The sequence below is a fragment of the Oreochromis aureus genome, linkage group 3 (genome assembly GCF_013358895.1).
Source record: "Oreochromis aureus strain Israel breed Guangdong linkage group 3, ZZ_aureus, whole genome shotgun sequence".
Lineage (NCBI taxonomy): Eukaryota > Metazoa > Chordata > Actinopteri > Cichliformes > Cichlidae > Oreochromis > Oreochromis aureus.
In genome coordinates, this window is record NC_052944.1 from 84,411,877 (window position 1) to 84,425,965 (window position 14,089).

Sequence of the window (14,089 nt, forward strand, 5' to 3'; positions counted from 1 at the left end):
CAAAGACAACAGCTGGAGAAACATCTGTCTACCTCTGACATCCACCAGCTCATCCATACAACAAACAAACATCAACAACCAGGAAGCAGCTTCACCTCTGATCACACACACACTCAACTCTACTCACTCACCTGGAGGAAAAACAACACTCAGGTAGATGATGCTGAGAATCTTCAATGAGTGCGTTTCTTCCATGTAGATATGACACTCGTATGTTCCAGCATCATTAATCGTCACATCCTTCAGAATCAAAGACACGTCTCCATCCTTCATCTGTCTGTCCTGCAGATCCACCCGGTCCTTAAAAGATGGATGCTGGTTGGCTGGAACAAACTGATCATCTTGGTACAAAAGCACATGTTTATCTCCCAGGTCAGCTCTGCTCCACTTTACAACTCTGGTCTTGTTGTTTGGAGCTCGACATGTCAGAGTGACATTCTGTCCAGGCACAGCTGGGATGATCTTTGGGTCTGAAAGAGGAAACAACACAGAGCAGAGAGGTTAAAGGTCAAAGTACAATTATGATCAGAATGATTGACTTTAAATATTTTGTTTATTTCCTTTGACATTTGAGTTTTTAGTCATGTTGGATTTAATGAACCTCTGAACATCCAGCAGCTCTTTAAATGTTTTAAAGTGGAGTTTTCATAGTTGAACATGTTCTGTTGTCTCTTTCTCTTTAATCTCTCTCACACTCCTGTCACACTGGTGTGTGTGACTGCAGCAGCATCTGCACATGTGCAGCTGTCGGCTGCGCCTCCTACACTCAGCTTCAGTCTAACCCAGTGGTTCCCAAACTTTTTTTGCTGGGCCCCCCTTGTTTTACAAAAAAAAATTGCATTAATTATACAGACCATAATTAATGAATGGTCTCAAACCTCCTGCCAAGTTTGGTGCCACTGATTTACTATGAGCAACTCCCAGCCTAAAACGCTAAAAACAAAACTTGACCTGTCTAGTCTTCAGTGGTGTACCGGGCTCGAGGCAACTTTAAACGCGAACTCGAGAGCAGGCAGCAGACCAGAGATATAGTCTCCTACCAAACTCTGAAGCGTACCCCCACCCAGGATAACCACCAAACACAGTAAACTAAAACAACAAAGCAAAACAACAAACAAGTGCTTCGATGGAAGGGCAGCTCAGCTACCCAGCTGAAACACACTAACTAAAGAGAGTTTGCTCAATTACAGTGAACACCATCACTCACCCACCTAAAAGCAATACAAAAAACTGATATTCAGCCTCCACTAAAATGTCCAAACAATCCCGGACGAGCCCCCACTTATGTTACGACCCGGCTCAAAAGCCGCAACATAAAAAAAGGAGACGAATAGCAGAGTGTAGGTGAGAAGAGGTTTTATCTTAAAATGGACTACCAGGTTGGCTAAAATGGCCGGTGCCACCAAGGCAAAGACAAGTGAGCTCCTTGGAGGCTTCTTCTTCTTCAGTCAAGTTTAACGGCAGCTTGCATCCAAAACTGTTGCATTACTGCCATCTCCTGGCTGTTAATCGTCCGTCACTCCTGAATCCTTAGATCCTCTTGATGAGACCAGTATTTCTCAAAAAACGAAAAACCACCACTTTCCCTTCACCATGACTTAACTTATTAACCACTTGTTCAAACGTAAGTTCCCTTCCACCACTCATTTCACCCCACATCACCCTCCTGTGACTTGCATACTTCCTACAACTAAGGAGTACATGCTCAACCGTCTCCATATCAGTGCACACATCACACAACCCAGTCGGATGTTTTCCTATCCTAAAAAGAGTACCATTTAAAAAGCAGTGGCCCATTCGTATTCTACTGATAACAACCTCCTCTTGTCTCTTTAATCCGCTACTCCTCTTAGTTTCTATTGTTTTTTGCACCCTATATAAATGTCTCCCTTTTGTTTCATTATCCCATGCCATTTGCCAGAAGTTCTTACTTTCTGTCCAAACTACACTTTTCCCTTCAGATTTTGACAATGGTATCTGTTAGAGATGGACCGATCCGATATTAGGTATCGGTATCGGTCCGATACTGACGTAAATTACTGGATCGGATATCGGCGAGAAATAAAAAATGTAATCCGATCCATTAAATATCAAAAAAGCACCTCACAAAACTTGCGACACGGCGTAACTCGGCTCATAACCGTAGCAGTCGGAGCAGTGTGCGTCACCTGATAGAGCGGCTGTGTGTATTTGTAGCCTTGCTAGCAATCCAGCATTTCATCTCCGAGGAAGTTATCCCAGAGAGAAGTAAAGCAAGTGTGTAAGTTCATCTCTGAATGTTTGTAAAGCGTACCTGCGTTAAGCTTAACCACCGATATATGGAGCGTCTGCCTCTTCTCTCTCTCTCCCTCTCCTGCCGCTACTTCATGAAACTCCTTAATGATCAGCTGATCGGCTTTTCTGTCGCAAGTCCGTCTCTCTTGTTTGTTTTTGGCCCACTTTGCACCACAAGGAGGAAAACAGCAGCTGAACAACAGCAGCGCATTTAAGCTTGATAAGCTGTTGTTAGAATTTATTTAATATTACTTTCTAGACCAGGATCCTTTTCTACGTAGCTGACGGCTGGTAACTGTGCAGGGGCGGATCTAGCAAAGTTTAGCCAGGGGGCCGATAGGGCATTAACAGGAAAAGGGGCACAAAGACATACTTTTCTTTCTTATTCTCATTTAAAATGTCTAGCTTTTAATAAATAATTATCTGAATCTTACACCCAAAGTTTTAATCTGATGTAAAATGTATAGAAGTCCATTACTGTATATAGTAACTGTTAAATGTCTAATATACCCCAGTAAGCTATAGTACTTTTTCCTTTGGGAAGATACCATCTGTGCAGTCTGCAATTCTGTAGTAGAAAGATGTTGAATCTATTTAATTATTCTTGAAAAATAATTTATTTCTGTGCATTTTTATTTCACACTGCATCAAATTAAAGTTGATTACATCGATTAAGCATCATGAGGTGGAGGGTGGGGGGTGGTTCCCTTTTTTTTTTCCTGGGAGTTTGCAACCCTATTAGTTAGGTTGCTTAATATTTCTGCTAAGTACTCTTTAAAATACCAGAATAGGGAGGATGGAGTAGGTTTAAGTTTATTAGATTGATCAGTATTGCTGAACTATGAAATATTTTGGGTGCAGTGTATTTTTTACATACAGGTATAACAGAATAGCTTTAGTGTTGTTGTTTATTTAAACTTGAGTATGAACTTATACAAAATGCAGAAAGATATTAAAAAAACAGTTTTATTGATTAAAAAACACACTATATCGGATTAATATCGGTATCGGCAGATATCCAAATTTATGATATCGGTATCGGTATCGGACATAAAAAAGTGGTATCGTGCCATCTCTAGTATCTGTACATCTATGTCGACTCTTTTAACAGCTGCTTTGGCCAACCTATCTGCGCTTTCATTACTCAAAATACCCACATGAGCCGGAGTCCACATTATTACCACGTTTATTTTGGTCAGACAGTCTATGATGAGCAAAAAGAATGTCATACAGAATTTGCTGATGGGTAGTTGTGTGTCCTTGTTGAATACTTAATAATGCGGACAATGAATCACTGCATATCAGGACTTTGGAGACTTTGCTGTCTTCCAGCCATTCTAGAGCCAGCAGTATGGCATACAATTCAACTGCATATACACCCAGACGAGTTGATGTTCTTTTCGCAATCTTGATATTTAACTCCGGAATTACCACTGCCACACTAGTTGCTTCAGTCTTAGGATCTTTTGACTCATCTGTATACACCTGTAAAAAGTCACTGTATTTGCTGTCTAATCTATCCATCCATCCATCCTCATCCGCTTTATCCGAGGTCGGGTCGCGGGGGCAGCAGCCTAAGCAGAGAAGCCCAGACTTCCCTCTCCCCAGCCACCTCCTCCAGCTCATCCGGGGGAACACCAAGGCGTTCCCAGGCCAGCCGAGAGATATAATCTCTCCAGCGCGTCCTGGGTCTGCCTCCGGGGCCTCCTCCCGGTGGGACATGCCCGGAACACCTCGCCCAGGAGGCGCCCAGGGGGCATCCTTGTCAGATGGCTCCTTTCGATGCGGAGGAGCAGCGGCTCTACTCTGAGCCCCTCCCGGATGGCCGAACTTCTCACCCTATCTCTAAGGGAGAGGCCAGCCACCCTTCGGAGGAAGCTCATTTCTGCCGCTTGTATCCGCGATCTCGTTCTTTCGGTCACTACCCACAGCTCGTGGCCATAGGTGAGGGTCGGGGCGTAGATCAACCGGTAAATTGAGAGCTTAAGCTTTTACACTCAGCTCCTCTTCACCACGACGGACCGGTGCAGCGTCCGCATCACTGCAGCCGCAGCACCAATCCGTCTGTCGATCTCCGGCTCCCTTCTCCCATCACTCGCGAACAAGACCCGAGATACTTAAACTCCTCCACTTGGGGCAGGAACTCATCCCGACCCGGAGTGGGCACTCCACCCTTTCCGGCTGAGAACCATGGCCTCAGATTTGGAGGTGCTGATCCTCATTCCTGCTGCTTCACACTCGGCTGCGAACCGTTCCAGTGCGAGCTGGAGGCCCCCACCGATGAAGCCATCAGAACCACATCATCCGCAAAAAGCAGAGATGAGATTCTGAGGCCACGAAGTGAAAGCCCTCCGCTACTTGGCTGCGCCTAGAAATCCTGTCCATAAAAATTATGAACAGAATCGGTGATAAAGGGCAGCCCTGGCGGAGCCCATCACCCACCGGAAACAAGTCCGACTTATTGCCGGCAATGCGAACCAAACTCTTACTGCGGTTGTATAGGGATCGAATGGCCCGTAGCAGTGGGCCAGACACCCCATACTCCCGCAACACCTCCCACAGGACACCCGAGGGACACGGTCGAATGCCTTCTCCAAGTCCACAAAACACATGTAGACTGGTTGGGCAAACTCCCATGCACCCTCAAGTATCCTCGAGAGGATAAAGAGCTGGTCCAGTGTTCCGCGACCAGGACGAAAAACGCATTGTTCCTCCTGTATCCGAGGTTCGACTAACGGACGAACTCTCCTTTCCAGCACCCTGGCATAGACTTTCCCAGGGAGGCTGAGGAGTGTGATCCCCTGTGGTTGGAACACACCCTCCGGTCTCCCTTCTTAAAGATGGGGACCACCACCCGGTCTGCCAGTCCAGGGTACTGCCCCTGATCTCCACGCAACATTGTAGAGGCGTGTCAACCAGGACAGCCCTACAACGTCCAGAGCCTTCAGGAACTCGGGCGGACCTCATCAACACCAGGGGCTCTGCCACCGAGGAGTTGTTTAACTGCCTCAGTGACCTCGACCCCAGAAATTGGCGGGTCATTCCCCTCATCCCCAGACTCTGCTTCCTCCTCGGAAGACGTGTCAGTGGGATTAAGGAGGTCCTCAGTATTCCTTCCACCGTCTGACAATTTTCTCAGTCGGCGTCAGCAGCGCACCGCCAGCACTATACACAGTGCAGGTAGAGCACCGCTTTCCCCTCCTGAGGCGCCTGACGGTTTGCCAGAATCTCTTCGAGGCAGTCCGAAAGTCTTTTTCCATGGCCTCTCCGAACTCCTCCCACACCCAAGTTTTTGCTTCAGCCACTGCCCGAGTCGCATTCCACTTGGCCTGTCGTTACCTGTCAGCTGCCTCTGGAGTCCCACAGGCTGTCTAATCTGTTATAGAATTTTTGACAAATATCTGTGGTCACTTTCCTCTTTTTAGTGTCCGTTAATGATCTGTCTACGTCAATATATTTCAATGTCCATATGGGTCGTAAAGGCCACAACACTGTCTGATTGAAGTCTTTGTCATACACTTTAAAAGTTCTTGCTCTATCATCCCCAACCCACCCAAAACTATTTTTAAAAACCTTTCCTCTTTCCCAACAAGTCCCTAACACTTTCTTAACAGGATGGTTTTCGTCATGACCTTTCAAATTTATCCAATAATTAACCAACAGCTGTTGCCTTCTAATATACAGCAGCATTTCTCCCGATTCCACTTGTAGAGCACATATTGGTGTTGTTTTTACTGCCCCTAAGCAAAGTCTCAGTGCTCGAGCTTGAATTACATCCAGCTTCTTCAAGGAAGTCTTAGCCGCTGATCCATATACCACACACCCATAATCCAATCTTGATCGAATCATCGTGAGATAAATACTCTTAAGTGCAGCAAAATTAGCACCCCATGTCAGTCCCACTAAACACCTCAAAATATTAAGAACCTTTTTACTTTTCCCCACAACGTGCTCTATGTGATGTTTCCAAGTTAATCTCTTGTCAAAAACCACACCCAAAAAACGAAAACAATCCACCCTTTCTAACTCTTTCCCATACAAGTGTAAGTGTTTATTTCCCCCAATTTTCTTATTTGTAAAAAACATTACTTTAGTTTTCTCAACAGAAAATTTAAAACCCCATTCTACACCCAACTTTTCTACTTTACCTATCCCCTCTTGAAGTTTGGTCGAGATGGTCAACATTCTTCCCCCTCACCCATAATGCTCCATCGTCAGCAAAAAGTGATTTACCATAACTACCAGACACATCTTTAAAAATATCATTGATCATAAGTGAGAAAACCGTTGGACTAACTACACCTCTCTGAGGAGTTCCATTTTCTATCACACACGGCTCAGAAACATGTGACCCTATTTTAACTTGAATTGTTCTGTCACATAAAAAGTCTAACACCCAATTAAACATACTTCCTCCTACCCCTGCTTCATGTAGCTTAATCAGTAGACCGTCTCTCCAAAGCATATCATATGCCTTTTCTATATCAAAGAAGACAGCAACCACCACCACATTTTGGCAATATGTCCAAATTCTTGGCAATTGAAACACCTCATTGGTTTAGGCACAAACTCCCTCACACTGAATCTTATTAATCCAAAGAAGACCTCTTTTGGTACTTCTTTCGTGTCAAATTCCACCACCACAGTTTCCGTTTCTACTTTCTCCGGACCTCTCGTCATTCTCCTTGCTCCTTTAACTTCCCCATTTCTCAGTTTCAAATTCTCCATCAGGTCTTTCATATTTACATTCAACGGCACACCCACAATAACTCCTTTATTTCCACTAGTGCTCCTTTCCCCTACTCTTGCAGTAGTCTTCACTTTGACTTTGCACACCCCCACAAGTTTCCTTGCTCTTTCCACCTGCACTTCTGTGTTACAACCCACCAGTAAATTTCCATCTCTGAGGATCTTAGCATACTTGATTTCCCCAACTTGTGCCTTAAGTGCTCTTGTCAGCTTAAGTGGATCTATTTTCTTCACACCCTCTTCCTCAAACCTGACAATGACATTCATACTCAGATTCGTTCCTTCTTCATTACCTTCACTGTCAGTCCCTTCCGTACTACCCTCACTTCTCTTTTTCCTCTTCCTTTCACTAGCTCTGCGCCTCTTCCCCCCCTTTCCCCCACTCATTCTCGTCATCCTGACCGCCAATCTCTTCCTCTTCACTACCATCCATACTATTCCACTCACTCCTCCCGCTCTCCATCGGGTGCCAACCCTGGTCTATGAGAAGAAGTCTGCAGGAGACCTTTACCGGACCTGTACAGGCCTTCGGCCGACTCTCCTACTTACCTCACTCACACACCAAACCACCAAAAGACAAATCACAAACCACGCCAGTTAACTCAGTGAGGAGCAGACCCTGTACCTGGCGTCGACCACAATAATCGTCTCCCCTCCTTCTTCACTCCTTGGAGGCTTGCCTCAGGTATGCTTTTATCCACACCTGACTAGGTGTGGCCAATTAGGACCAGCTGAACACATTGAGATGATTAGGGGCTGCAGAGGGACGTAACATGCTCCATTGCGGTTTATTTCACACTTCAAACATTTAGAAAACAATTAAGCAAATACAAGTAAACGGCAATAAATTACAGGTATTAAGAAAATAAACTACTAACTGTTTTATGCTACGTCCACACCTACACGGGTATTTTTGAAAACGCAGCTGTTTCGGCCACACGGAAACGGCGTTTCGAATCACCGAGAACGGAGATTTTTTAAAACTCCTTTTTTTGCGTTTACGTGTGGACGAGGAATACAGAGTTCGTCACGCAACGTCAAAGGTATGTGCCTCTTTTCACGTCACGCTGTGCGCCACGTTATTGTTTACATTAGATGAATTGCAAAATAGCAGATAGAGACAAAATACTGTGAATCTGACTGTCTGCAGGTTTTACACGCTTACATACACACGCAGTTACTGTCCCTCCATTTAGAAAGGCAGAGGCGTCACAGTGTAATTGTTTTACATGTAGTTGTTTTTTTCCTGTGTAATAATATTCAACATTGCTATCAATACATTTTTCAATCCCTCTGCAAAATGGGTTCAAAAACATAAACAACTGTTGGATACTGTTTGTCCGTGATTTGAACAGGGGGAACAAATCGTGGCAGGATCAGCCTGATATTATTTGTATCCCGCTGTAACTTTACCGTATAAAGAGCTAACATCTCCAAAATGTTAGGAGTAGTTAGTTATTACAACAAGTGTTTGTGAACTAAAAATCAAGAATGTGGGATACTGTTTGTCTGTGATTTGAACAGCCCAGCGCTCCTCTGATGAAGGGAAAACTAATTCTGCAGGGAGACCTACCTCGGCACTTGTGCAGGTGAAGCCAAAGGGAAGATATGCTTCACCATATTTTCTAGTCTTTGGCTTAGAATGAAGTTGGTTTGGAAACATATTCAGCAATGCTTCATCTCCTGCTTTGTGTTTGTGTAGGCGCCCCGTGCTAGCAGTGTCCAAGCGTTGTTTTTTGTTTGTTTTTTTCCCTTTTCATGCCGCACCCCCCCGCAATGGCTCTGCGCCCCCCCTAGGGGGCGGGCCCCACACTTTGGGAAGGTTAGACTCTAACCTGATGTGACTAACTCTGTTCCTGCCATGTGATTGGTTCAACCTGACGCTATTTTCATTGTTGTGTTACCTGTCAAAACAAAGAGGGAATAAATTCTATTGACTTTCTATTGAGTGTGTTTCATGTTTCTACTGAGGAAAAGTTATTTTGCAATAATGATCTTTATCATTTCATCGCCCAGCTCTAGATTACAGTGAGAGACATTGAGCCCACACAGACTCCATCTACCCTGATGATGCCTTCACACACACAGACAAACTGATTCAATATGAAAATAATTCTTCTGAACTTCTGGTTTCTAACAGCTTCATCTGACCTGGAGAGACAAACAGCAAAGTGGAGCAGACTGACACAGTTACTGCAGACGTGTGTGTGTTATTATTACTGCTGATCTACATTATTATAAATGTGTGAGTCTGTAATCTCAGTGACTAACAGAGAACCTAAGTGTGATGAGATGAAGTGTGAGGTTGTGAGAAAGTCTCTGACTGCATTCATAGATGTGTCCTTTCAGCTGCTCTGATCCAACCTTTGGTCTCTAAGGAAGAGGCTTCAGGGAGATGTTTGCTACGTTGGACTGTAGGACCATCAGAAATGTGTGCAGTAACAAAACAGGCAGCACTGAAAGCAGCTCTAAGTGTTTGTGTTGTTCAATGATTTGTGCACAACAACAAAAATGGGACCTCTCTCATCCATCAGTCATCATGTGGACATTTTTCTGACACACTTTGAAGCTGATGGACGTTTTGTGTCTGCACTAAGTACGTTTTCAGCAGCTATGGCACCGGCAGGATTCACTTTCACAGACTCACAACCACCAGCTTCACCCCTCCCCTCCCCCTCCAGCTGTAGGCTTTAACATTGAGTTTCCCCACACATGTTTACAGACGAGTTAGAGAGCAAGAGAAGAAGAGACTGATTCATAAATGTCTTTGTTTCTGCTCTAACCTTACCCAAACAATGCTGCTCTACAACTCTAGACTACCAGCCACAAAGACAACAGCTGGAGAAACATCTGTCTACCTCTGACATCCACCAGCTCATCCATACAACAAACACACATCAACAACCAGGAAGCAGCTTCACCTCTGATCACACACACACTCAACTCTACTCACTCACCTGGAGGAACACTCAAATAGACGATACTGATGAGCGTCAATGAGCCGGTACTTTCCGTGAGGACACTACACACGTATGTTCCAGCGTCATTAATCGTCACATCCTTCAGAATCAAAGACACGTCTCCATCCTTCATCTCTCTGTCCTGCAGATCCACCCGGTTCTTAAAAGATGGATGCTGGTTGGCTGGAGCAAACTGTCCATCCTGGTACCAAAGCACATATTCTGGCAACAGGTCAGTTCTTTTCCACTCTACAGCTCTGGTCTTGTCGTTTGGAGCTCGACATTTCAGAGTGACGTCCTGTCCAGACTTTGCTATAATGATCTTTGGGTCTGAAAGAGGAAACAACACAGAGCAGAGAGGTTAAAGGTCAAAGTACAATTATGATCAGAATGATTGACTTTAAAAATTTGGTTTATTTCCTTTGACATGTGAGTTTTTAGTCATGTTGGATTTAATGAACCTCTGAACATCCAGCAGGTCACCAGTGACCCACTGAGGGGGAATTTTAGCCTCATGCTAAACATGCAAAGTGTCAGAAACTACAAGATGTTAGCTTCCACAGAACAACAACATGTGCTGATAATAAGTGAACATAATGTGTGAGAGAAAGCAGCCTCTCATTATAAGACACTGTGAGTCTCTGCATGCTGCCTTTATGGAGCTACAGCTGTTTGTATCCACTGAACAAAAAGCTTTGTAGCTGTATACTGACTCCTGACACTACAACACATCACACTGACACACACATTACACTTCTTTGTCTCTGTCACAGCTGGATTACAGATGTTAAGTAAAAACAGACTCCACCCACCCTCGTGTCCACACAGACAAACTAAATCCATATTATTATTATTATTATTCTTAACAACATGTAAACTAGTCGATCTTGTTCTATTTTTGTCAGATAAACTCAGTTTAGTTTCTAACTGTAAACCTCACCTGCAGAGACGAACACGACGACGACAGCAAACAGCAAAGTGGAGCAACGTGGTGCAGTTAAGGCAGACATTTCCGTGTCATTATTACTGATGATTTAGCGCTTTTTTGGTTTGTTCTGAAGTCTAAATCTGACGGTAATTTCAGCGAATAACTGAACCTGAGTTTAAAACCGGATGAGATTAAATTTAAGGTTTAAAAAAAGCTGAAAGTTTTAAGCAACTGACTCCACACTTCCGATTTCACTACTACTGCTCTGTGTTGCCAACTCCTCGGTAAGGGAAATTTCTATTGGCTGTCTTTAAATGACGTCACCACATCAGCAAACGTATGTAACTGTGACGGACACTGTAGGAGAGAGAAATGACATCGTGGAAGAGCCAAAGTCTTTAAAAAAAAAAAAAAAACACCCTAAAAGAACTTACTACATATCAGGGGTGATTTTAGCCCATTTTGGGGGTGCTTCAGCACAGGACAATATTTGCTGTTTGTGGGACACACTACTAAAAATATAAAAAGCATACTGTACATTTTAACAACAAAAGTAGAGATAACCCCTCCCCCCTCCCAAAAATGGTTTGTTCCATCTCAGCTACTCTGGCTCTAGCGCAGGGGTGTCCAAACTTTTTTCACTGAGGGCCACATACATACAAATGTAGGAGGGGCTGGGCCACTTACTAGAAATTAGGTATATAACCTTAACTGTAGCGTATTAAAGTTAGAAAAATCACTTAAAAGTGGTCAAATGTGTTATATTGTTGAATATAATTAAAGACAAAACTGCCTTCATCACAGCTTCCCATAAATGGATCTTTATTGATTTATTCAGAAAAAGCTTTGGTAGCTCATTCTCAGAACAGCAGCCTCAGATTTCTTCTTAGACAGAAGATTTACAGCACAGAGAAAAAACAATAAAGGGTAAAATGGGACGGGTACATTTCAAGCTTTTTATATAAGTTCTTAGGCTTAGCAACACACCTGTTAACGTTCGTTTGAAACGGTTATCAACATTAACAGACTGAACTGGACTTAATAACATGAGTGCATAATTTTAGTAAATTATTCTGGTGAGTATCAGCTGCGCTGGGTATGTAAATCGGGCCATCCAGCTGCGGTGCTGATCGTGCGCCACTCGTGGCAAAAATCCGGACAAATATCACTTGATCAAGGAGCAGATCTGCATCAGATGAGATCAGCTGACTTTGCGTGTGCGTGCGCTGTGCCCAGCGGTGTGTACTCTGTGTGTTAACAAGAAAAACGCATATAAGAAAGTGGCGCGCAAAAGAATTGATGCGCATTATTGATATTTGAAGCATGTGTACCTGCACATTAACACACGGGTACTGTGGAATATATTTTTTACTCACCTAAAGCGCTCGTGCTCTCGTCCACTCCCCGCAAAAAAATTAGCAGCTGTGCGGTGTCTGTGGCATCAGTGCTCGGATCGCATGCGATGGAGTAAAAACAAAAGCACAGCTTTATCAGACAGTTGCAGTTTAATGTTGGCTGACGCTGACGAGTCTTCAGTGCGTGGCACAACTGTATTTCTGGACATGCTGACGTTGTTGAAGTCCTGCACTTTTTCCGGGCACATTATTTCGGTGACTTTAACGAGGCAGCGTTTTATGAGGTCTCCATCTGAAAAAGGCTTGCCATGTCTTGCGATGAGTTGGGCGACCTCATAGCTGCTATTGGAGCCTTTTCCTGGACACGAAAACAATACTGTTGCTGACCCTGCAGGAGAGCTACCCTTTGCTTTAATTTCTGCTCTCGCTCAGCACCAGTGTAGGATGCATAGGCCTGATGTGTGGTTTCATAATGACGTCGTACATTATACTCTTTCATAACTGCCACAGTTTCAGTGCAGATCAAACAGACACACGTCCCCTTTAATTCTTTGAAGAAATATTCACTCTCCCACCGTGTCTGAAATTTTCTGCACTCACTTTCTACCTTTGGCTTCTTTGGTTCTGCCATGTTTAGTAACTTGGGGTAAATTTCTTCTGTGATTGTCCTTTTTGGTGGAGCAACTGCCTTGATCAACAGTAGCTCCCCCTGGTGTTAAAACTAAGAAGTGCAATACACTCAAGCAAAAGTTGAAGTGCAGGCCATTTTCTATTCTATTTATAAAATTACTTGAGGGCCAATTAAAAATGCCCGCGGGCCGGACTTTGGACACCCCTGCTCTAGCACCATTGCTGCCAGAGCGATAGTGGCTGAGACGCAGCGGAGCGGAGGTGTGAGTGTCTGGCTTAAAACAGGACATATTAGCTGCATTTAACCTTCAGTTACTCTTTATATAGTTAGGTAGGAGTCAGAACATGTTTCTTTTTAGCTGAAAAACATTACACCAGGTAACCTGCTGTTACCACTGTCCTGTTTGAAATGTAATGAGAGAAACTGGTTATTTTATCATATGTGCATGTGCCGATATTGAACCCAAGGTACTAACTAGCTAACTGACTGGATGCCCATTAACCTTATAACTCCTGGTGTGTGTGTGTGTGTGTGTGTGTGTGTGTGTGTGTGTGTGTGTGTGTGTGTGTGTGTACAGAGATAGCCAGGTTCATGATGGATATGAGGAAGTTTTTTCAAAAAAAGAAGCCACATTCAGGTAAAAGTGTAGGATCAAATTATCCATCAATAAAGGATGATGTTGGATCAGTGTTTTAATATTTATATCCTTTATTAGATGTTCATGTGGTTTGGTTATTTGCCTTTTGGTTGAAAGTACACTGAGCGAGGACTTTTTTTATTTGTGATCTTAATAGTATTTTTTAATCTAATTGAATACAATCTATTTGTGTGTGATTGTCAGTCCATAGAGGGAGAGAGGAAAGAGGGGAACATAAGGAGGAAGTACAAGATCAGGAAGAACCAGGTAAAAAAAACAGACAGGGAACAGTGACAGGCAAAACAGAAACTGTTAAACTGGCAAAGAAAAAAAAACAAACAGCTAATTTTACTCATACAATCGGGAAGTTGTGTTCTCCCTATATTAAAGCTGCTATACAGAATCTGCAAAACAAACTGGGTGGTCAGCCCTGGCACTGCATTACCATATTGAGCTTCAGTTAGAGGAAGTCACAGTTGCCAAAAACTTTTTGAAGCTCAAGAGTGAGGCTGGTGCCATTCCAGATATGTTAACATTGTACAATCTTCTGGATAA

The 14,089-nt window shown here is 43.6% G+C and overlaps 1 protein-coding gene across 2 annotated transcripts in view; it reads right to left on the reverse strand.

The window, feature by feature from the left end:
• Positions 1-11,219, reverse strand: part of LOC116335110 (neural cell adhesion molecule 2-like) — a 660,945-nt gene extending 649,726 nt beyond the window's left edge. Inside the window, exons 1-3 of one of the 2 annotated variants that reach the window (XM_039608715.1) lie at positions 10,924-11,219; positions 9,981-10,313; positions 132-470 (exon numbers count right to left, since the gene is read on the reverse strand). In XM_039608715.1, coding sequence (XP_039464649.1) covers positions 132-470; positions 9,981-10,313; positions 10,924-10,993 — 742 coding nt within the window. In that variant the 5' untranslated portion in view covers positions 10,994-11,219. The remainder of the gene's footprint in view (positions 1-131; positions 471-9,980; positions 10,314-10,923) is intronic. The other variant, XM_039608716.1, reaches the window with a different exon arrangement.
• Between the last annotated feature and the right edge of the window lie 2,870 nt (positions 11,220-14,089).